This window comes from Rhinolophus sinicus, linkage group LG09 (assembly GCF_036562045.2).
Source record: "Rhinolophus sinicus isolate RSC01 linkage group LG09, ASM3656204v1, whole genome shotgun sequence".
Taxonomy (NCBI): domain Eukaryota; kingdom Metazoa; phylum Chordata; class Mammalia; order Chiroptera; family Rhinolophidae; genus Rhinolophus; species Rhinolophus sinicus.
This window is the reverse complement of record NC_133758.1, coordinates 73,893,810-73,919,621: the sequence shown is the minus strand read 5'-3', so window position 1 is coordinate 73,919,621 and position 25,812 is coordinate 73,893,810. Positions and strand designations below refer to the sequence as shown.

General features: G+C 33.5%; 1 protein-coding gene across 2 annotated transcripts in view; it reads left to right on the top strand.

The window, feature by feature from the left end:
* The first annotated feature begins 388 nt into the window (after nucleotides 1–388).
* GNAT3 (G protein subunit alpha transducin 3) overlaps nucleotides 389–25,812 on the top strand; it is a 45,435-nt gene continuing 20,011 nt past the window's right edge. The window contains exons 1-4 of one of the 2 annotated variants that reach the window (XM_019746884.2): nucleotides 389–603; nucleotides 10,259–10,301; nucleotides 15,228–15,369; nucleotides 17,980–18,137. In XM_019746884.2, coding sequence (XP_019602443.2) covers nucleotides 486–603; nucleotides 10,259–10,301; nucleotides 15,228–15,369; nucleotides 17,980–18,137 — 461 coding nt within the window. In that variant the 5' untranslated portion in view covers nucleotides 389–485. Of the gene's footprint in view, nucleotides 604–9,902; nucleotides 9,989–10,258; nucleotides 10,302–15,227; nucleotides 15,370–17,979; nucleotides 18,138–25,812 lie in introns of those variants that run through there. The other variant, XM_019746885.2, reaches the window with a different exon arrangement.

Genomic DNA, 25,812 nt, shown 5'->3' with positions numbered 1-25,812 from the left:
TAATAATTTTGAGTCATAATCTAAGCATAGGCAGACTATAAATTTGGATGATTTAATATAAGCATTCTGATAGCAATATGAATAATTTGAAGACTCAAATATCTGAAGATCAAGTGTAAGCTTGTTGTTTAGTTATAATAACTTAAAATCAGTCATAAAGGTTGCCTATTAGTGTGAAATATTCCTTTTGAACTATTCATTGCAGATTAGTGTATAAATTGTGACAGCTTTCTACATTATGGTGTGCTATGCTTTAAGGAAGATGAGCATGATTTTGAAGATGTGCCAGAAGTGGCCATTTAATTTGATCAGGTGACAGCTCAGAAAGCATCTCCTTAGTCAAAGCAGAATTTGAGAGAGTGAGGGGGTGGGCTATTGAGTACTTCAGCAGGGCACGGCTCTTACATCCTACGTTCAAAGCAGAACGGAGCTCTACAGCTGAAAAAGTTTGAGCTAATAAACTGACAAGTATCTAACAACACAAGATGGGAAGCGGAATTAGTTCAGAGAGCAAGGAGTCAGCCAAAAGGTCAAAAGAACTGGAGAAAAAGCTTCAGGAAGATGCTGAGAGAGATGCAAGAACTGTAAAGTTGCTGTTATTAGGTAATGTTTTTTTTTTTCCTTTGCTTTCAAATTCCTGATGTTTTCTTCAGTTGTGATGTATTGACTTTCTCAAACTTTAATTTTAAGTGTATTACCATATATTTACTATGAAAAGGTGTTTGGAAATTAAATAGACTTTATGTGCGCTTTATAAATATTTACTTTTCTTGTTCAATATTTTATTACATGCTTTTTGTTAAGCAGAGAGACAAATATTTATCAGATGACTCAATTTCCCTATGCCACCAATACAACTTACTATTAAGAGAAAACATATACATGTATTATTTTATTGCATCCTAATCATTTCTTGAATGTGAGCTTTTCAATACTGAAAACAATCATTTAATTTCAAGTTATAAAGATTTATGTTATTTTGTTTGAACAGAAATATGTTGAGTTGTTTGATATCCAAGTTAATATGTTATTTAAATAATTGTGCTGTTAAAACCAATTAGTCTCAAGTTATTTAAAAAGTAATGATAAGGTACTTTAAATTATATTAATAATATTATTATGGTTTCTGAATACTACCTGTGATATTATCTGTATATTTGAAGAGTACTCCATTTAAATCTTTTTAGGATAATTATATATTCATTCAGATGAGGAATTGTGTATCTTCTATCTTTTCATTCCCTTAAAACTCAGCACAATGTTACCACAACTATGCATTCAATAAGTTTTCAATGAATTGAAATATTGAAAATAACCAATATGCACACATTTTTCTAAACATAAAAAAATTTCACATGTGGCAGTCACTGGAAGACAAATATGTGTTTAAAATAAAAACAAAGACCTATTAAAACCAATAGCTTTAATTTAATCCTAGGTGTGTGTCCCTCCTGTTCTTGGTTATACATAAAAGGACTTAACTTCAGGATTGTGAAATTTCACACAACAAAATGTCCTCACTTTTTAAGTGTCCATTTGCTGTGTCTTATTTGCTCCCAGTGGCAAGAGTGTCTCAGAAGCTAACTGTGGGGTTACCTGTACTTGCTCCTCAAAGGAACATGTTCTCTCCCTTCATGCTTGTAATCTCTGGCTGCATACTTGACCAAAGCACTCGAAAGTGACAACCTGGAGGTCGGTAACTTAGAAAGATGGTGGGGTCAGCTCTCACTGAACCAGCAAATACACTTTCTCTAAAACTCCAGAGCATTCTATGAGGCTTTGATCAAGAGTGAAAGTAAGGTGGACATAGAGAAAGCAAATAAAAGTGAGAGGGAAAGCTAAGCATTTCCTGCAAAGTCATTTTGTGTCCCTTTTGTACTGAAAACAATGGTGTAAGAGTAGTGATGAAATACATTAAAAATCTCTATGTTTGAATAAAATTTCAAAAGAATATACATATTCTCAAATACCATTTTTTTTTTTAGATGAAAGTGGTAGGTTAGGTCAGAAGAAAGGTTAACTTTTGGTATCAGAAATATAAAAGAATAATTACTGGTATTATTACATCTTTTGCTTTCCCAAGACAGTCACAATTTCATGAATTCAGTTTCCTGGCTGACAAATTTCTGTTTTTAACTTTAGGTAGGCCAATAATTATTTTACTTATTCCTAGTTTTCTACTAACATACTCCAAAAGGCTGCTGTGTCTGCATTCCCAACATCACCTTCATCCAAAATCTCCCACCTTAGTCTAGATGACAACCCGTGTAAAAGACAGTGAATCATCTCCAAATTTTACTGAACATGCGTTTATTTTCTTCTACTTCAACTAGTTTTAAGGAAGTTGTGGTGTTCCTTTTTCATTTAAGGCTAATTTCAGCCTTTGTGATATAAATTTCAACATCTTCCATATTTTATGAATTTTATTCCATGGATTATTTTGTCTCTGCCATTTTCAAATTCCTCTCTACTAGGTCTTTCTTCTTGACATATATCTTCTCTGCATTAGCCTAAAAAACTTTGACTCCATAACCCCCTGCATTCATGTGTATCTTATATGTGTATTTTTAAAAATGTTTTTATATTGCAATACTTCTCCAAGAAGTCCATGCTCACTGCTTCTATTTTTTTACACTCTACATTCCCTTCAGTTACTTGTGATCTAACTTTCATACTCTCCTCTCCACAAAAAAGAAAAAAAAAAGAAAGAAAAAAAGAAAGTGTCTTACAGAGCTCTGAAAAACTGCCAATTCAATTTTGACTCTTTTCTTTCTTAACTCCTGTAACACCGCAATACCGTCTCCTTTTTAACATCCCTTCACTCCCCCCACCCCCACCCCGCCACTTCATTGAAGCTTGCTTCTTCATTCATTAGTGGTTTCACTCACTGAGTTTTGTCTTTGAAGCTTTGTATTTTTCAGTTTATACTCTCTTTGGGGACCTCATTTCAGGGCTTAACTATCACTTCTAGAATGACTCTAACATCCTTTCTTTTGCCCAGTTCTTGATTCATATTTGCAAATTTCTATTATTTATCAGTGACTTGATTGCACTTTGGGAGAACTCAAAATAATTTTCCAAGTTTATATTGCTGCCCATTCATCTCCAAAGTTTATGTTTTATGACGTCCCCTGTTATATATATTTCCATTGAATTAACTCAACATTTCAATCTTCCTTAGCTCCTTTTTTGTGACCTTCTGTTGCAGTCTTTGATAGAATGGATCTCATATTTCCCACTTTTTTCCCACTGTTTCTGCTACTTTTTTTCAATCTACAAGAAAACCCTATGAAATAAATGTTGTTATTTTTATTATTTAAAGAAGAAGGACATGAGAGCTCAAGAAGGTAATTTAGTTTCTAACATCACAAGTTAGTTTACAGGAACACAAAGCCCTTTTTTAATGTTACCTGTGTCAATTTTAAATTAGTATCTGCATTATAAGTACCACGAAAACAGAGAACATGTGTCTCCTTGCTCTTCACTGAATTCTTACCTAGCACAGCATACTTAGCACAGAAAAGTGCATGCAGAAGTTATGAAAGAATGACAAAATCAGAATCTAAATGATTTCTGTAAATTGTTCATAGTGATTAAAGCATAGAGGTACATTTGGCATGTGTAAACAGAGCCAGAAAAGAGCCATATATGACATCCCTTTAGGAATTTGTTGTTTGAGTCAGTAGGAAGATATTGATAGGTTTTAAGAGTAAGTGAGAATGATAATACTTGGATATTTTTGTCAAAGATTATTGTGGCTACACTATGAGACAAAGATTTTATGATGAAACATAGTTAGGCCAATTAGGAAATTGTTACTACTGTGCAAATACTTGATGAGGTTATAAATTAAGGCAGAAATTACAAGTTTGGAAGTAATTTTTGAGGTATGTTCAGAGATAAAATTAACAGAACTTGGGGTGGCTGAGTGACTCAGTTGGTTAGAGTGTGAACTCTTAGCATCAAGGTTGCCAGTTCGATTCCCACATGGGCCAGTGAGCTGCACCTTCCACAACTAGATTGAAAACAGCATCTTGGGCTTGGAGTTGAGCCGCCAGTGGGCAGCCAGTTGCTGTGTGGTTAGAGTGCAGTGCTCATGACACCAACGTTGCCAGTTCGAATTCAACATCGGCCAGTGAGCTGCACCCTCCACAATTAAATTGAAAACAATGACTTGAGTTGGAGCTGAGCTGCGCCTGCCTCCTCCCCCCCCCCCCCCCACACACACACAACTAGATTGAAAGAACAATGACTTGACATCCTGGAGGAGTGCATTGTTCCCAATATTCCCCAATAACAACAAAACAAAATAAATTAACAAAACTTGGTGGCTGATTACTTGTGGGTATTAAGTGAGAGGAATGACTAAGGGTAGAATTGGGTACAATGATTGTTTTATTCATCATTATATGAAATACAGGACAAAGTTAAGGTTGGGAAAGAAATGAAAAGAGTAATAATTTGTGATGTTTGTAGCACAACCAAGTAGAGATAACTATTCAACAGGGTCAGGGGGAGTTATTCCAAGAATGCCTGGATGAAATATTATTAAAATATCAGTTAATATTATTCATTATGTTATAAAATTAAAGGAGAAAAATAATCATCATAACTATGTGTTGTTTTATGCACTCGAAACTAATAAGAAAAAAAGGAAACAAAAAACTATAAATAGAAGGCAGTTCCCTTAACCAGATAAACAGTATGTACAAAAACCTTCAGTAATTGTCATACTTAATAGGGAACATTTAGCATTGTTGACTGCAGACAGTGAACAAGGACTTATGTTGATTACTGGGAATGACATAGTTTCCTGCCATTGACCTACTTCTCTTCAGTGTTTTATCAGGGATTGGGGTGAAGGTGGATAAGGCAGCACTTCACATTTGACTAAGATTCACAGTTTGGAAGGATATAGTGACAGATAAAGTCAAAATTCCAAGTGATAGCTAGCAGAAATTCTTGGCCCAAATGAACAAAATGAAGCTTAACAGATACGTTTAATTAGGGTTCAAAATCAATTATACACAGGCATATGTAAGATAATCTGTTTGCTAAGAGGTGATGTGAAAAAAAGAAAGTAGAAAACTTTAATTACTACAAACCCAATATAAGTAAAAAATATGATAAATATACAAAGAAAAAATAAAGAAGGCAAACTAATCATGGCCCCTATTAAGAAAAATGTATTTAAAAACAAGTACCAGTATCAGGGCAGACTTAGGTTGCATTCTTATCTCACTACATGAGAATATCAGTGCTTTTGATGAATCTGATATCCACAGCAGAATTTTCATCACCAATGTTTCAGGACATTGGCTCTTGCATAGAGTGTGGTTCAGAGGGCAAGTGGTCTAAAAGTCATGTTCCACAAGAAAGGATTAAAAAAATGGAGCATTTTATACTTGAAAAGTCTCTTAGAAAAAAGAGAGGGTGCTTCATATATGAGGAAATGTTGAGAGCTCACTATATGTTAGAGTAGTTCTAGGTATTTTATATCTATAATATAATCTTCCTAAACCTTAAGAGGCAGATATTAACAACCCAATTTTATAAAAGAGGATACTGACTCAGATTAAATATGATCAAGACACCCAGTCAGAGTCAGAAATGAGTGCAAGCCCATATTTATTTAATTCCAAAACATGAGTATTTTTCCTACTCATTTTCCTACCCTCACTCTCAACTATTTGAAAGGTTGTCATGTGGAAGAGACATAATTTTATTGTTGCTCCAAGAAAGAGAGGAATAGTGAGTGGAACAAAATTAAGTTGGTTCCAAAAGACTACCTTAAGACTCTTTCATGCGGCAGTCTACCAACAGTGGACAAGCAGACGTGGCATACCAATATGTCTGTGAAAGTACCCTTCTTTCATGTTAATTTAAAAATGGTGAATTTAAAATTATTTTGAAGTGTTGAAATCATTTGTATTGACATTACCCAGGCATAGTTAAAAAAGAAAGCAACATTACAGCAGTAATATGGGAGTCAGGCGACATGGTTTCTTTGTTTAAAAGTAGATCCAGGATTTTTGATGAGTATCATAATCTCTGTTAGACACACTTTTCTCATGCTAGAATGAAGAGATGTTCAAAGCTGATTGATTTCTAAGGTTTCTTTCTTGTACCATTATGTGATTTTTAAGACTGCCTCCAAAAAAATCGTCTGCATGATAATAAGTCAATACGTTTATTCTTATTTTGCTTATTTTAACAGTTGTACCAAATGAGCAATCAGCCTTGAGTGTGTTCAGTTGAGGTTCAGTTCCAGGTATCATGTAGCTTTAAAATTGCTTTTGATATGTGCAACTAAAAATGTGGAATAAAACCCCTAGTTTTTTCATTTTAAAATTTATTCTAATTAAAAATAAAACAATTTATAAGTATTAAAGTATGAATTAAGTATAATTTAAATATTTAATTATTTGAAACATTATCTACTTCAAAGAAATAAATGCATAGTTTGCTTAAAGTCCCTTGATACCCCTTGACCCAGAAAATAATTTTAGTTAGTGATGATTACAGTTTGGAAGGAAGAAATTATTTCAGGATGCCCTCAGCCTATGCGAACGCGCTATTTTGATGTCTATATTTGGCACTGTAACATGATCTTACAAAAATGGAATGATTATTGTGAACTAAGACCTAGAATCATTGTGAGAATGGGACTCAAAATTTATTTTTGAAATAGCTTTGCAATAGAGTTCCAAATAATAAATGAGATTTTGAGGAAATTGGCTTTTATTCAGGAATTTTTCTGTTACTGCTGCAGTTGACTATACTGGACCTTCACATATAAGACAGAAGTCAGTACATAGAACAAGGAATGATCCAGAAACCCTTTGTAAAATCTTCCAAAGGAAATATTAATATTTTCATATGTAGTTTCATTAAAAACTCTAAGCTATTTTTAAATGATTGATTATTCTGCTGACATGAGACACATCACGAGTGACCAGCTAAACAATAAAGAATTATTATTTAATAATATACCCTTTAGCCTCAGAAATAATTTTTGAAACTTGCTAGGTCTAAGTGCCAATTAACCATATTTATGAAGTATAGAAGACCATCTGAATGTACATTAATTCTCTGACACTGTCAAAAGTCCTTTTTCCCCAAATTTATGATAAATGTTTGACTAGTCAATAATACAGAATGAATACAATGAAATTTGGTTGTGATTATTTAGAATTTTTTAATATGTCTATAGTGTTTCTTAATTGATGCTGTATTTGTCCACAATGCTGGTAAATTCTGGAAAAATTCTTTTACAAGCTTCTTTTTTTTGTTATTTTCAAGGTAGATAATTTATTTAAATCAATTGATCATAATTACTTTCTCTTCATTTAAAAAATCATAGTATTATAATATTATTTAAGGAAATGTAATTGATAGAGATGACATATTCTTTTCTCCATCTCAGTTTTTCCAAAGTTATTTTCCCCAATATTTCCATTCTGATTGAACAAAATACAACACTAAATACACCTGCATTGACAAATATTGGAGTTCCTGTTGGGCCCATTGTGTTTCATCTCACATTCTTATAACTCTGCAATTTTCCATATAACAAAATTGAAAAAAAAATATATTTGAAGAAGTGAAATAGTCTCCAAATATGTCATCTGTGTAGGGTGATGCTACCATTTCTAATGTTCACTTCTATTGTTAGAGGGCTTAAAATAAAAACTACTAAGAACAGTTTTATAATCTTGTTGGATAACTTTTCTTTCAAAGTGATTCACAGCCTGGAGAAAAATAGCAAATTATCTAAAACCAAGATATTAAGCAAAGCTCATTAATTTGCTATTGCCATTCTCCCAAACAAGTAATGATCAGCAATGCAAAATAATATAGCCAGTTGTCTTATGAAAACAGATGGGGTGACATTTTAATGTGATTTTTATTTTATTCTCAAATGTTTCATTCTTGGACATAGCAACATCTATTAAGTGAGATGGTTATACCCAATCGGTCAGTTTGTATTTGATTGTATTAATAAAATGTGATTAAGTTAACAAACTGCTGTGGTTGATTTTGTTTTCATCAACTTTGCTGCCAAATTGCTCTCTGTGGTATACACCACACTAGCCTAAAGAGAAGTATGTTGGTGGTTTACCCAAGAGGAAGAATCTACATCATCACTAGGCAATGAATATTATTTCCCATAGCTTCACCACTCTGATTTCCTCAATATCATAGAAAGCAAACAGATGTTTCAGATAACTGCAGAAATTAGATGACATTTAGATATGCCTGGGACAGAACAAATTTTCTTTGAAGTAGAATTAAATTTAAGTGTAATTACAGCTTTCATCACAACTTGAGAAAATATAGTAAATCAGGAAGAAAAATTTCATTGTGGAAAAAATGACATATAATACAGAGGACACAATGTTATTTTTGAAGTATGAGTTTAAAGACCTAATTTCATTGAAATTCCATTAGGCACTCTTCTAGGTGTTTCAAATACATCAGTGAAAAAAACCAGAAGAGACCTCTGCCTTGTGGAATTTACCTTGCATTGACAGAAGACGCATAGGAAATTAAAAAAATAAATTAAAAAAAAAAAAATATATATATATATATATATATATGAACAATTTGTAAGTTTGTAGACTAAGAGAAGTGCAAGGAAAAAATGTAGAGTAGGGGAAGGAAGATAAAGTAGGTGACGGGGGGTTAAAAAATTTAAATAGGGTAGTCAGGGGAATCAAAAAAATTTAAATGATTCAGTATATATTTTGACATAATGTGAAGAAAATTCTGAGATTCAGGGTTACCAAACTCATGTTACTTCTGCTTACATAAAATCATACTAGTTTTGGTAAAACAAGTCAGTTGTTTGCCATACTGGCAAGAGATATTTCTAAGTCTCTTCGTTTTCTTGAATTTTGGAAATTTCCTAGGATATTTTAAAGTTGGCTTAGCTGTGCTATTTTGAAAACTGTCCAAAACTAACAGGCACACTGAAAGTTTGCAAATGTCCTGTGATCCAATTTCTGGAACTGCCAGTAATATATCAAGTTTTTGCTGTTCTTAATGATACAGAAATTAGTATGAGGACACTAAATTACTCATGGGTATTTTAGATCAGGCCCTTGGTAAACATAGTATTTCAATATCATATTTTTATTGTTAAATGTTAGTTGTAACCTGAGGACACATTCTAAAAAATATGATTTTGTCTTAATTATAAAATACTGAGTTTTCCTCAATATTTTAGATTTATTGGTGATTCTATCTAAAAGTTTTGTAAACAAATTTGTATTATCAAGCTTTACCAACTTTTGGTGACTCACTGCTTTTCTGTTGTCCATAAAACTAGAATTTTCAAACTTCAAGAAGTTGCCTGAATTTGCTCTCACCACCCCATCCGTCACATGTCTATGATGTATAAATAAGCAAAAACTAAAAAGTATGTTTTTATACTCTATCCATATCCTACATATGGTACCAATTTTAACCAAATTCTCTCATTTTCACTCTCATGAGTAATACTTACTCAGTTTTAGTCTCTTTTCATATGGCAGTCATCTTTATATTATCAATAATTTAAACATCCTTATATAAATCCTCTGGAGTCCTTTTGCATGTGTCCTATTGTTTAAAATACAACTGATCTGTAGGCTATTTAGGTTTTCTATTTAGGTTCTTAATTAGCAACTTTCTTTTGTATAAACAGAAGAGAAAATGCCTCTGTAGCAACATAAACATGATGATGAAGACAAAGCCCATCCTTCAATCAGAATAGGCTTTGAATAGCTCTGGAAATAAAAAGTTATAGACTAGTTTTTGGTGTGTGTGTGTGTGTGTTTGTGTTTGTGTGTGTTGCTATTTAATCAAATCTGATATATGCATAGACATCAGGGAGAATGCGAGTGCTCTAGAGACTATAAAGTCGGTACCCTCTCCTTGGGTTGCAAACCCAGGAGATAATCTTTCCAAAATATGTTCAAATATAATAGGATTTTTTTTCCTGATGGTATATAATTCTTGCTTTAAAATATAAACTCTACCTTGAGGCCAACCTACATCTGGATCTATTAACAATATGGAGGGATTTTATGTTCTTCTGCTACCCTGGAAAGTAGACACCTAATACCTTTTAAGACTTGACAGAGATTACTCTCCATTTTTAGATAGGAGAGGTGTCTGTTAAAGATTTACCCATGAGAAAGTTATGCCCACATGTTTTAATATTACATGAAATTTTTGTGTATCAGTTGATAACACTCCCATTTTTCTTTTTCAGGAGCAGGAGAATCTGGAAAAAGTACTATTGTCAAACAAATGAAGTAAGTACATACTATTTTAAATGTTTAAATGTTTAATATCTGATGTCGCTCTATCTATTTGACCATTCTTGAGATAAATACTTTTGGGAAATCTGATTGATAGTCTAAATCATAGGTAGTAGCAGAGCTATCACAATTCCTGTGCAAACATTATTCCCATCCTTTAACAGAAAGCATAACAGATGAATGTTATTACAATTTCCACTTTTAAAATTTGTCTCTTAGCAAGATGAATGTTAAAAATAATTATGTCTTAAATATATGAATCTTCCTATAATATAGGGCTTTAATATTGTGGTCATAAGCCATAAACATTTTAAAATGTGTCAATGATCCTTTTGAATTTAGGAGGAAATAATATTTTTAAACTAACTAGCATTTTGCCTACCTTGGAATAAAATGCATATTTAAATTTATTACTGTCCTAGATTTAAGTTTATTATTGCATTTATTTTCTCTGTGTTTTTCTCTTTATAATGACGTAAGAATACCTGACTTTCTTAATGAAGAGATAATGAACATAAAAGTGCTACAATTTAAGAAAGCAATCTCTAAGGGAATAAAATGGAAATTGATAAGTGGAAGTGAATAAGTGAAACCTTATGGTTTTCATTACTGGAGAATTTTCAAAGACAGTTGTTGCCATTGGAGAAGAAAATCATTTTGAGCTTATTTTAAATTATACGTTCAAGGAACATATTATATGAGGGAATGATCCTAGTCAGTGATGAAATTGTCTACTTATAATCTAAACCACTACTTTTTTCTTCTTTCTGGGGAATAACGTCATGTGATTTTCATATCAACCAATATTTAAGCCTTACTTTTGAATTCTGTCACCTATATCTGTAACTAAATTTTTTACCTTTTCTCCTGTCTTTGAAGAGCAGAACTCCTTTATCCTGATCATTGATCATACTGGTTTTGGGTTCTCAGCTCTATCCTTGCACCCAAGCCGTCTCTCATTGTCTTGTAACATGACCACTGTGATCGCTTGTTCTTTTCCTTCAAGTTATAATCATGCTTGAATCCCTCTTATCCTTTTTATCTCTTCATTCTTGATGAGGTTAAATGCAGTAAGAAAAGAAATGAATATTTCTCACTACTGCTTGTAAAATCATGTTATAGCAAATTTATAGAAATATGTTTTGCAATATACACAGTAAGCTGAGAAAATAATTGTTGATCTTGTAAATGCATTTCTGAGAATTTTTTAATAATAAATAACTTATATTTGAAAAAGTATAAAACTAAAATAATATAAATGTGAAAATATATGCACAGAGATTTACATCAGTCTTATTTAAAATAGTGAAATACAAGATAGAATAAAATACCCTAAATTAAAATAAAACATAAGCAAATTAAGGGATTATCCACCTTTCAGTTGCAATATTTTGCATTCATTACAAGTTATATGTGTACAAGAAAGTTTTAATGAAAGAAAATACTTATGTTAACTGAAAAAAAACAAGATGCAAAATTGCATAAACATCTTTATCACAGCATCTTTATGACAAAATAAATAATGTTTTTCAAATGGAAGAATATATACCAAAGTTCAAAGAAATTTACTATCAATGGTAAAATTTAAAGTTACATTGCACCTTAGTTTTTAATATTGTTGGGCTTTTCACATTTTCTACAATGAGCAAGTATGACTTCTATTATTTAAAAAATTGGCCTCCTGGTTCTGCCCCACCTCTTATTCCTTTTTTCAGAATCTGTAAAGAATAGTCAACACCAGGTCTCTTCAAACTTCCTTTTTGCATTACTCTTCCCATTTCCATCACTCTTGCCTCTAGCAGGTCACAGAAATTGCCCTTATAAATGTCAATTGTGATCTAATTGCCATTTCTTATGAAGTGTTCATTGGGCTTTTCCCTCTTAACACTTTAGCCTGGCTTCTAGGATGACTCTCCTATTTCACCTCCTAACTCTGTTTTACTCCCTGATTCTTTGACTACATCTTAAATATTGGCATCACTAATGTACTAATGTTCTTCTCTGTTTACGCCTTCATCAAATGAAAACTGCTGGAGTCCAATGATTTTTACTATCTCCTTCAAGAGGACCATCCAGAATATTTCTTTCAAACTCACACTTTGTATACACTAGGGAAGCAGATACATCTACCTCTGTATTTTATGGCTAGGTCCAGATCAGAATAAACAACATTAAATTTATCTTCCCATCTGGCCTCTATTTCCCTAAGTGAATTACAGCAGTGTCAGCCTCTAAAGCAATAAATCTAGGTATAGCTATGCTAACACCATCTCACCAAGTTATGGCACAGGTATACAAATTATGTCTCTAAATGTGTCATTTATCCTTATTGTCACTCACTGTCATAATTCAAAACCTCAGCATTTCTGACCTGGGTTAATACAGTATCTTCTACCTCCCTTCTCTTCCTTCCACTGCATTCTTCACACCAACTGTCTTTAAAAACTGAATGTATCTCTTTCCTGACTTGAACTCTTTACTTATACTATCAATATCAAACTCCTTGCCATGGTACATAATACATTTCAGAATTCAGCTCTTGCTTATCTCATCAACCTAATGTCCCCCATAATTTCCCCCTTCCGATTTTCCACTTTAGAAATGCTGAATTTATGTAGTTCTACAGACTAGTGTACTACGGAAAACAGTACAGCTTAGTGGCTAAGACCAGGGGCTGTAAAATCAGAGTGCATTTGTTGCCCGGCTGTACCACTCACTAACTGAATAAGTTAGGGGTTGTGCTTTAGGCATCCATGCCTACATTTCCTACCTGTAAAATGTAGGTGATAATTTTATCTACTTTAAAGAGCTCATTGCAAAAGAGAGAGAGAGAGAGAGAGAGAGAGAGAGAGAGAGAGAGAGAGAGAGAGAGAGAGAGAGAGAATATAAGACAAATAAAGTAGTTAAAACAGTGTGTGGCACGTATTGAAAGCCTGATCATTGTGAGCATTATATTTGGTCATACTGATTCTTCTGCCTAAAATGTTTTCCTTCTTTTTGACTAATTAGAAATAACTTTTATCCTTGTAAAATTAACTGATCATCACTGCTCCCAGGCAGTCTCCCCTGACCCCTTACACCTGCTCCCAATAGAGTTTATCACTTTTTCTTTTCTAGTTCATTGTACCACATGTGGATGTTATTGCTATGCATTATCACACTGCTCAAAAATCCTATAATCCAGGACTCTCCAATTGAACTTTCTGCGATGATAGGAAGGTTATATATCTGCGCTCTCCACTATGGTAGCTCCTGGCTACATGTGTCTATTAAGCACCTGAAAGCTGGCTAACATGATGGAGATACTGAATTTTTAGTTTTACTTAATTCAAAATAATGTGCCTGGTGGCTATTGTATTGGACAGCAGAGCTCTGGTCTGTATGTTTTTGAAGAGGAGGGACTTGTTCATTCATTTATTTCATTCTCTTCAGTGCATAATAATGCAATATGTTATAGAAAATGCTCAGGGAAAACTCATTAATTTGAACAGAGCTACGAATCAGTTTGCAGGTAGAGAGCTCTATCTCACTGAAATGTATTTATGCAGCCCCTAGAAAAACAATGTTTCTTAAAGTTCCACTACAACTGGGTTTTTTAAAGTCTGCTTTTGTCATTTTGCTTTGTGATAGATGTTTCCTTATCCTATGGTGAAAGGACAGGGATCAGAACTTGTTCCAGGAACAAAACCTAAATGCCTCCCAAGTTTATTTGTAACTGCCATTTTAATTTAATAATTAGAACAAATTTCCAATTTTAACTGTTGACAAAGAACTGGGATTTCTTTAATATACTTATTCCTCATCTATCCATAAAGATATTTTACTGCATTTTTTATCTACAGCCATTGTCTATTTAGTTTGTTATTTAATTGTTTAATGTAGCAAGATAAACATGGCCATATTCGTAATATAAATACCGCAATTATTAGCAATAAATATTAAAAATAAAGAACAGATATAGGTACTGCCATTACTCCTTTCACTGCAGAATTCTTGTAGTTGAAGGTTTTAATAACTTGGGAGTTCCTGTGTTCCTTTCCCTTTGTGCTAAAGCCTCTGTGTGTGTGAATATAACCCAAATCCTTAGTAATGTGAGTGACGTCCACAATGATGCCTAATGAACACAAATCACTTCCAAAACAATAAGAAAAGAAAAGCACAAAGGAACAAAAACACATCATGCACTTAAGATACCATAAAGTAATTAGCATACATAAATTATTTTGCTTTTAATAGACTAATCTATTTTAATCTATTATTCCAAAACTATTAGTAAACTTTTGAGTTCTGATTGAATGAGTGGAAGGAAAAGAAGAGTTCAGCCAAATAAAATATCTGGGCGTTTCAGCTTTGAGCACTCAGTGTCTCACGTACAGATGGGAAAGTGACAGCGACTAATTACCTACATTTTGAAAAGATGTCTTTGTTAACTCTATAAATAGAAAACAGACACTCCTATTTTCCAGCATATTATAAGTGAGAGGAAAAGACATGAATGTTAGGTTAAATTACTTCACTTCCTCTGAACATCATCGTGTAAACACAACACCGACTTTCAGACCTATGCATGAAACTTTGTCGTGGAAATCTGGAAATATTTCTCTTGAAAAGAAATAGCTTTCTAAGTAAAATGCTCACTACTTACCATTTTTAATAGTGGTTTATCTAGAGAAAATGCTAAGTCCTCTTTATACTTAACATTAGAAGCTCAGAAAGAAAATATTGTATTAAACCCCAATGATAATAAAAATCCAAAAGCCATAAAATTGTTTAGATTTAACATATACGTATGGACAAAAGTCTTCTTTTTTAAACAAAATATATACTGTAATTTTATTTAAGCAACTTATTTTTATGTGTTTTAATATTACAAAGAAATCAATTATTCAACTCACAAAGTTTTTTGTGTTTAAATTATAGGATTATCCATAAGAACGGTTACAGTGAGCAAGAATGCATGGAGTTCAAAGCAGTAGTTTACAGTAATACACTGCAATCCATCCTAACTATTGTGAAAGCCATGACTACACTTGGGATTGATTATGTAAATCCCGGTAGTACAGTAAGTATACAAATAATCACAGTTTTAGGTCCTACAATGGAGTTTGAGCCATAAAACAGTAGGACTTGATAAATTAGTACTAATCTATACCAAAATTTAAGAATATTAAATACGAATTTTGGAAGCATTAATTCTGTTTGGTATAAGATTTCATATTTTCCTTTAAGTGAAACTTTTCTTTTTGACTGTGTGCTATATGGGAGTAAGAAAAACAGTAAGAGTTCAGTTTTCAAGCAATTTGGCTATTACCGGGTATGTAGGAGACAACTTCTCATAGCATCTGTTAATTTGATGCTATGTATTTTAATAATTGAAATTTGATTAGGGGACCCACTTCCTTAAACACATGAATTTTGATTCTTTAAAATACCATGTTAGCCCTTTAATAATTGCAGAAAAACTTCAAGAATTGAAATGTAGTTTGTTCAATAAGATGTGATTTATGGCTAAAGAAAAACAAAAACAAAAAAAGTCTTTATATTGCTAGAGATTCTCAACTCAGGCTGCACATTTGAGTCACTTGGCAATTTTTAAAAAAATACTTTTGTAGAACTTTACACCCACAGATTATAACTCATTTTGTTTGCATTGAAGTCCTGGTATCAGTATTTTTAAGACGTAGCCCACATGCTTATATGTGCCACCTGATTTGAAAATCACCACCATCCAGTCCACCTATGAACGCAATAAACTGAAAAATGAAAATTTCAAAAGGCAAAAACCAAATTGATAAGATTGCTTGCACTTGGGGGAAGTACTAGGATTGAAGTGGTGGTAAGAGGACTTTATGACATTTAAATGTTCAAGGTGAAACTATATTCATGATATTTATACGAAATGTATTTAAGTTAAAAATAGAAAATTTTAAAGAGAAATGAAAGGGTATATTATCTTGGTTTGTAAAGGTATGCTAACAAGGCATGTAAGGTTTTGTGTGTTTTTTTGTGTGTGTTTTTCTTTTCTTTTTGGGACTAAACTGTTTGAGCAACTGTTTCATTGCATCGTTTCTCCTAAATGGCAATTTAATAGTGAAAGGAGGCAAATAAGATGGTGCCGGCAAAAGTGATTAGGTCATATTTCACTGGCTTTGCAGTTCTCTCTCACATCCAACTAATTGGAATAAGGGTTGAAAATTTACCTTGTGCTGATGCAACAAAATGGGGTCAAGCCTTTGATTTGGGCCATTTAAAATTTGTGGCTTAATGGTCATCTCACCAGTTCAGTGTGGCAATTAAATTTGAATGTGAAGAAAGACAAAATAAGGTTTTTAGTCTTACTAGAGCCTCTCTTTAACACTGAGAGACACAGCTTAGTTTTGCTTACAAAGAGCAGATTTTTGATAAAACAGTGAAATAAACCTATCATCAATTTAAAACAATAATAAATTAAATTGTATCAGAAAAGCAGCAAGTTCTGATTGGACGTACTTTATTGGTAGCCACCTGACAGTGCACAGAGTATGTCGGGGTTTGACTCTTCTGATGCTTACCGTTTTTATTGGTTTGGCAAACTAACCTCCTACTTTTAGATTCCTCATCTAAAACATGGAAAAAATATAGTGTCTATGTGATAGCATAAGGATTGTGTGAGAGAGTATGTGTGTTCATTGTTTTGTAAATATAACAATATGAGTAGGAAAGAGCATGAGCTTTGGAGTCTAACAACCAGAATCTGAGCCCAGATTTCTTCATTTGTCTGGTATAGTATCATGGTCAATGATTTTTCTGAAATTCCAATTTTTAATCTTAAAAACAATAATCATAATATAGTTTTATTAGTTTAAATAAAATATGGACTATATTATTTACTCAATATACTTTTATTTCTTTCTGCTCTTGTCAGCTCCAAACATATCATCAAGACTAAGAAAATGCTTACTTTCTTTTCTTTTTTACTTTTCTCCTCTTTTCTTAATGAAGTCTGACCTCTGCCCTATTGATTTGCTCCAAAGGCATACAATTAACACCACCTATATGGATGTTGAAAACTGTGTGTATCTCAAAATGTTTACCATTATTTATTAATATGATTACAAAGAAGTACAATATTGTATATCAAATTATAAAGAGGTACCATATTGTATATCAGTACAATATTGCAAACAATATTGTATATCAATTTTTAAGTACAGTGTTAGAGTATTGCGTTTTATTTTCCAGTTTTGCTCTAATTTTTGTATTTTTATTTCCTGGGGAAAAAAAAACAAAAAACATGGCCATGATCAAAGGAAAATAAAGTGCCAGTTTAGGTCATATCCACTACTTTTTACTAGCATTTTGACCCTCTGAGGGCTCAGTGGACTTATACCAAAGTATTGTTATCCCTTTTTACATCATATTCAGAAGCTAGTGATAGATACCAAAATGTCTTCATTTATCCATATAATTTTCACAGTTTTTGCAATGGAATACTCTTCTGGACATCATCCAGCCATTATAAGGATCTTCAGTCCTATTAACCTTAAGATATGTTGAATAGATTTTCAATGAAATTATTACCTAAAAGAATGAAATAAAAACCATCCAACTGAAATGCTCTATTTACAAAAAAAGTATATGTGATTCCAAATAAAAACATATTTTTATCCTTGTCACAAAAACACTGCCACAGGAAGACCAAAAACAACTTTGTGTGATGACAACTACCATGGAAGATGGTGGCATGACTGCTGAACTGGCTGAGGTAATAAAACGACTGTGGAGAGATCCGGGAATTCAAGCCTGCTTTCAAAGGTCATCTGAATATCAGCTCAACGACTCAGCAGCTTAGTAAGTAAATGCGTTTTGACAGGACTTATAGGTGAAATATTTAAAATTAATAAATATAACTCTGCACTTCTCTCTTCCCTCCTGCCCCGCTCTCGCAATTTGCCCACCTTCAGGTGATTCGATTTGCGGGTCTTACATAGGTCAGTCTCTTATCAAATGAGTTAACTATCTCTCCTAGTAAGTTTGGTGAGGAGGCAGTCAATTATCTCCTCAAAGTCATTAGTAAATAGGTTGAACAGGTTAGACCAAGGCCAGATCCCTGTGTTCCTCCACGTGGCATCCTCATTGGCATCGATCCTTTAATATAATCACTCTTTCGACTGGACTGCTTGGTCATGTATGTGTCTAACTATATTATTATATAAACTAAATATCCTATAGTAAGATTTTTTTCAGATCCTTTGTGCAGCATTTTCCAAATCCATCGTTTTAGGAGATGCATTGCTTATTTACACAACTAGATCATAATGTAACAAAATATAAGTAATAGTTTAAAGAATGATTCTAGTAATTGAAAGCATTTCTTCAAGCTCTGAGTGAAATCCTGGAGCTCACCCTCCAAGCCAAATGAGCAATTCTCTGTTTCTTTACTCAAAGGATCATTTTGTAATCTTATTTCCACAGAACTCAATTAATTATTTTATAGTATTTCTTTTTCCCTCATTTCCCACTGATAGTGGGACCACCAGTTTCTCAGCCATAGTTCTTCACTTCTAGAGCATATCAAAACCAATTATTAATCTCTTTGGTCATCCCACCAGTATTTTGAACCATGTGACCTGCACATGAATCACACACGATTTCCGTAATTCCCTGTAAAACATGGGAATGTTCATATTCAGACCTCACCAGTCTTTGTGATAAATTATCATTGTAATTCCCCTTTTCACAAATATTTGATAACACATGTTTGGTTTTAGAGGAATGCTTTTGAATTTCTATAATTAGAAATTTGAAAACATGAAATACTAAAGAGAAGTAACTTTTATAGCTATGTGAGATATGGTGACATAAAATTAGGGGAAAAAAATTATTACGCTACTACCCTGTATTTGATTGTAATCACAAATGAGTAAAGTAAATGGCTTTACATTTTATTATACTAAAATAAAAAGTAATTGAAAATAAATAAAAACAGATAAAAATGATATACATGAGATATAAAAATTACAACCAGGAGAGCATTTTAAATAACCAAATTTGAAACTATTTACCTGAGAGGATCCATATATTGTAAATATATTCTTCTGATTAAAAAGAGTTAATCATTTTTCAACTCATCCAATATAAACAGACTGGTGACATACACACTGAGGTTTGCAGTTATTCATCTCATATCTATTCATGTTACTGAACTCATCTTCTAAAGGAATTGTATTGATGACACATGCTTTGGGGTAACATTTTTTGAAGATTTTTATTAAAATATAGCTAACATACAATATTATATTAGTTTCGTATGTAACAGTAGTTATTCAACATTTACATACCTAAAGAAGTGATCACCATGCTAAGTCCAGCAACCGTCTGACATCGTACCATGCTATCGCAATATTACTGACTATATTCCCTGTGCTGTACATTACATCCCATGGCTTAATTGTTTTATACTGGAAATTTGGACCCTTTATTCCCCTTCACCTTCTTTTTCCTTTTCTTTAATTTTCTCAATTACAGTTGACCTTCCATATTATTTTATATTAATTTCAGGTGTACAGCATAGTGGGTAAATTTTATATAGTTTAAGAAGTCTACTACCCACCTGGTATTAAACATAATTATTATAACATTATTGACTACATACCTTATGCGATTCCCTACATCCCCATGACTACTTTGTAAAAACCAACTTATACTTCTTAATCACTTGCCCCTTTTCACCCATTTCCAAACCCCTCCCATCTGGCAACCATCAAAATATTCTCCGTATCTATGAGTTTCTTTCTGTTTTGTTTGTTCATTTATTTTGTGCTTTAGATTCCACATATAAGTGAAATCACATTGCATCTGTCTTTCACTGTCTGTCATACTTCACTCAGAACAATACCCTCCAGGTCCATCCATGCCGTCCCAAATGGTGAGAACCCATTCCCTTCCATAGCTGAGCAATATCCATTGAATATGTGTACCACCTACTCTTTACCACTCATTCATCAATGGACAGCCATGCTGCCTCCACATCTGGGCTATTGAAGCAGTGCTGTAATGAACATATGGTTGCATACATCCCTTCAAAGTAGCATTTTGGGCTTCTTCGGATAATTACCCAGAAGTGGGATTAGTGGGTCCTCCTTTGTCTTTGTCTCTTGTTATAGCATTTGTTTTAAAGTCTATTTGGTCTCATATAAATATTGCCATCTCCAGCTTTTTTTTTCCTTTAAATATCTTTTTCCATCCCTTTACTTTCAGTCTGTATGTGCCTTTCGATCTGAAGTGAGTCTACTATACGCAGCATATGTAAGGGTCTTGTTTTCTTATCCAATCAGCCACTCTATCTTTTGATTGGAGTGTTTCATCCATTTACATTAAAAGTGATTGTTGATAGATATGTAGTTATTGCCATTTTATTATTCTTATTTATTTATTTATTTATTTATTTATTTATTTATTTATTATTTTGTCTTAAAAAAGTCTCTCTAACATTTCTTGTCATACTGGTTTGGTGGTGAGGAACTCCTTTAGATTTTTCTTGTCTGGGAAGCTCTTTATCTGTCCTTCAATTCTAAATGATAGCTTTGCTGGGTAGAGTAATCTTGGTGCAGGTCCTTACTTCTCATCATGTTGAGTATTTCCTGCCAACCCTTTCTGGCCTGGAAAGTTACTGTTGAGAAGTCAGCTGACAATCTTATAGGAGCTCCATCGTAGGTAAATAACTGCCTTTCTCTTGCTGCTTTTAAGATTCATTCTTTGTCTTTAACCTTTGCATTTTAATTATGATGTGTCTTGGTGTGGCCTCTTTTGGTTCATCTTTTTTGGGACTCTGTGCTTCCTCAGCTTGTATTCCTATTTCCTTCACCAAGCTAAGGAAGCTTTCTGTCATTATTTCTTCAAATAGGTTTTCAATTCCTATTGGGTGTTTTCTGATGCCTTACATTCTAAATTGTTGATTTGATCCCCTACTTCGGAAGTAGAGAATTTAATCTATGATTGATTCCCTCTAATATATTTTTTTATTTCAGTTACTATACTCTTTATTTTTGACAATTTTTTTTTATGTTTTGTATCTCCATTTTTATGTTTCCTATCTCTTTGTTGAAATTCTCCCTGAGTTCTCTGAGCATCCTTATAACCAGTTTTTAAACTCTGTGTCTTATAGATTTCTTGTCCACTTTGTCTAGTTCTTTTTGTGGAGCTTTGTTCTGTTCTTTTCTTTTGAACATGTTTCTGTCTCCCCATTTGCACTGATTTCTTGTGTTTCTTTCTATGTATTATGTAGGGCTGCTATGTCTCTTGGTCTTAGTAGACTGGTCTTGTGTATAGGTGTCCTGTGAGGCCCAGTGGTACAGTCTTCCTGGTCACCTGAGCTGGATGTGCCAAGTGTGTCACTTGTGTGGGTTGTGTGTGTTCTCCTGCTGTAGTTAAGCCTGTGTTACTGTTTCCATGTCAATTGGAGGGAATGACCTTTGGGCTGATTGGTTGTGAGGACTGGCTTTCTAGTTCCTACCTAGTCTGCCTTCTGGGTGTTTCATCCTTGGAGGTGGCCAGATGATGCTCCAGCTTGGTCCAAAACTGGCCACCGGTTATGCCAGTTCTGGGGTCTCCTAGGAGTGGCCCCACCACAGGCCAACTTCAGCCACACACAGCTTTTGCCCTAAACAGGGCCCCCTGGCCTAAGCCACAAGCAATATGCAGATGGCCACCACCCATGCTGAGCCTGGAGGTGCCTTGTGAGGTCAAACTGCAAAACGAAACTGGCTGTCACTAGTGCCGGGGTTGAAGCTGCTCAGGAAGCAGTACAGGACACACCAAAGTCAGATGCTGCTTGTTTGGATTTTGTGAATCTTTGAGAGATTTTTAGGATAGTCCACAGTATGAGCCAAGACAGGCCATTTATATGGAAAATCCACTAGAAGTGGGTTGGGTATGCCCACAATTAAGTGGAGAGAATCACCATGGTTGGGTGAAGTGTTAGCCAGGTTGATGGAAACTTAGATATGGTGGCCACCTGTGTCTCACATCAGGATGGGAGATGACTCAGTAATGAAACAATGGCTTCTGCCAGCACTTCTGTCTGGGAGAAAGTTTCCCCTTCAGACATTGTCCTCAAGCCATACCACTGAGTTCCTGCCTATATGTCCTTGGCAACTTTTAAGTTGTTGCCCCAGCTCTTGTACTCAGATCAATTAAGTCTTTCAGTGAGTAAGTCCATGCATGGGTCCTTTAAGAGGAAAGCCTGGGACCTCAGCACCCCTCCATTGCACTCAGCCATAGTCTCTTATGGGGACTTCTCTCCCTGGCACTGGAACCCATGGTTGGGAAGCCTGGTATGTGGCTGAGAACCATCGCTTCTTGGTGGGGGGAGAAGGGGGAGAACCTCAGCAGCTGAGATATCCCTCCTGATTTTTAATGGTCACAGATGGGTGTGGGGCCAGCTCATTCCACATCTCTACCCCTCCTACCACTCTTGAAGTGGTTTCTTCTCTATGTCCATAATTGTTGGACTTTGGTTTACCCAGACTTCAGATGATTCTCAATGATGGTTGTTCTGTAGTTTAGTTTTAATTTTGATGTGATCATGAGAGGAGACAAGCACAGCCTTTACCTATTTTGCCATCTTGATCAGAGCTCTCATGTTCATTTTAAATTCCATAACCTGATGAGCACATTGTCATTGGAGAAAAGTCCTGCTCTTGTCTATCTGATGAAGTAGAGAATGGATATCATCCTGTGATTATATAAAGTTGAATAACTGTTTTTATAAGTGTTCCAGTGCCTAGTGACATTTTAATACTGAGAGGGTTCTATGTATATGAAAAACATTATTTTTCTATATGAATCATTGATAAAGGCAGTCACATTTAATAAGAAACCAAAATATGCACTATCTTCATAAAATATTGCTTTGTAAAGTTCTGGGGAGGGAGGAAGAGAAGGTTAGATGAATTAGATGGATAGATGGATAGACAGACAGACAGATAGATAGATAGATAGATGATAGATAGATACAATGAGCTTTGGATACACATTATTAATTAAAGGTGATTTTCCCTTAAAATACTATAAGAAAATAGTTCAATTATATTATCATTATGTTTATCAAATTCTTTGCTGTTTGATAGCCAAAGATATTTACATATTGTATAGTCAAAATGGGCATTTTATTTTATTTTCTAGACTTTCTAATAAGTAGTTTTAGATTTTATTCTTTGTTTTGACACATATGTATTTTACACTGGGAGTATTTATCACATCATAGATTCATATTAACCACAATCTCAACTGGTTTTCACAGACAGAAGTTATGGGGAATTTTCTCTCCCACACTGGAAATAATTTATCTGTTCTTCAAGAAAAACACATGTACCCAATATCTTTTTGCACCCATCTTGTGAGTGTTGCCCATATTTTAATGTTTTTAAATTACCCAAATTGATTTGCAAGACAGTAGAATAACGATAGGAAAGTTGATTCCCCACCTCCCCCACCACATGTCTAAGAAAGTTTTCATAGAAAATTAAAATTACTGAATGTTAACTTTTTTTTCTCTTTTATGGGTCCTTAAAAGGAATATTAAGTAAAAGTTGCTAAGATTAATAGTTGAATAGCTGTTGTTTTCTTCCAGAAATTAACAGCAGATTTTTCTGAAATACTGGATGATATTCACATTTTAAAACTAGTAAATATATTATCAGATCAGTACCATATCGACATCTATTTCATATGCATTATATGATGCAGTGGTCTCTTTTGCTTTCTTGTCCTTCCTTTCTCTCTTTCCCTCTCTTTTTCCTTTCTCTTTGCTTTTCTTTTTTTCCCCTTCTCTTTCTTCCTTTCCTTCCCTCCCTCCCTCCCTCCCTCCCTCCCTTCCTCCCTCCCTCCCTCCCTTCCTTCCTTCATTTCTTTCTTTCTTTCTTTTACTTTTTGGTGAAAATGAAATATTTGTAATTCTCTCAAATGTAAAGACTTCAAGGTGAGTCCTAATCAGTGTAAGAAAATTTTGTCATAAAAATTTTACCAGTCTGTTACTACCTCTATTTAACAGTGTTTGTTGACAACATAACACCCCACCCCACCCTATCACTACTAACAAACTGAAAGAAAAGCATCTGGCAAACAAGGGAAATATCTTAATTAATACTTCATGGTTTACTGATTGAGGCTGTCTAGTGTGCTAGTATTTAAATTCCATATGCTTTAAGATTTAACATAGACTTAACCAGGAAAAATGCTATTTTAAATGATTAGAAAAAGAGTTAATTTTTTTAAGTGATTTGAATTATATGTACTTAGGGCCTCTGGTTTTGTTTAAGTTTTAGACCACAGGTTTCAGCATACAAATTCTGTATTTGTTTATTAAAACAAGTATTTTGTATGCAAATTTGTTACTCTGCTAAAGCTTCTCTTTTGCTTGAAATCATCTATATATGCAGATAAAAGTACATTAAAATGTGTCTTTACCAAAGCTCATTTAACTCATTACAATGAATTTAATCTCTATCATGGCAGGTGTGTTTTTGTTTACTTTTATTTTTGTTTTGTTTTTATTCCTGCATGACCAGCAGTATACCCACCACGTATGCAAACATAGTTAATGCAGAATTCACAAAGGAACTTGATTCACAAAATAGAAAATAGATAAACTAAAATAAAAATTTTTTAAAGGAACATTCCCTATCATAATAAAAAAGAAAATAGATAAAGTAGAAAAGTTTCCGGGTACTTTTTTATGACATATTTATATCTTCATTTGTCTCCCTTTAAAAAAAAAAAAAAAAAAAAAAATCTTACACTTTATTAGAATAATAAATGGTGATAAATTTTTATGTTATACACACTTGGGTTTCTAAAGTGTGATTGTCTATTTGTCCATGGCCAAAATCCCTCTGGTGGAGCACTTGGCTATCCTTAGTTTATTTCAATGCAAAAGCAGAAACATCCTCCAAAAATAAATTCTATATATTGTTGTTGAATTTATTTTTTTAATGATGAAATAGCTTTTTTTTTTTATTTAAAGCATTGTGCTAGGTGCTAAGATATAACAGCTCTACAACTTAGTCCCTGAAAAATTCAACTTTGAATAATAACTAACATTCAGTTTGATTCTACCTCTCAAATTCTGTCTGGATGGATGGATGCCCATCATGATCTTTCTATTGGAGGTTCTGCATAAACTTGTTAAATATTATGGTAAATTTTTTCATAAAAACCTTACCAGGCTATTGCTATCTCTATTTCACAGAAATAGCAAAGTTGCTAAGTTACTAAAACCTTTGTACTAAAAGGCTAGAACAGTGGTTTTCAACTGTTTTTAAGTCAATAAAACACATTGTTTTAGTTAAGACATTATCTGGTTTCAAGGATGAAACTAAGAGCAGATTCTTTTATCTAATCTAACAGACTCCTATAGAGCACACAGTTTAATCGCTTATTCCTGGCTCTCACCACTCCTAGATCCTGTGGGCAGAAAGAGTACAGTATTCAGCCTGATAACAGTGGGGTTTTTTAATATGGCTGT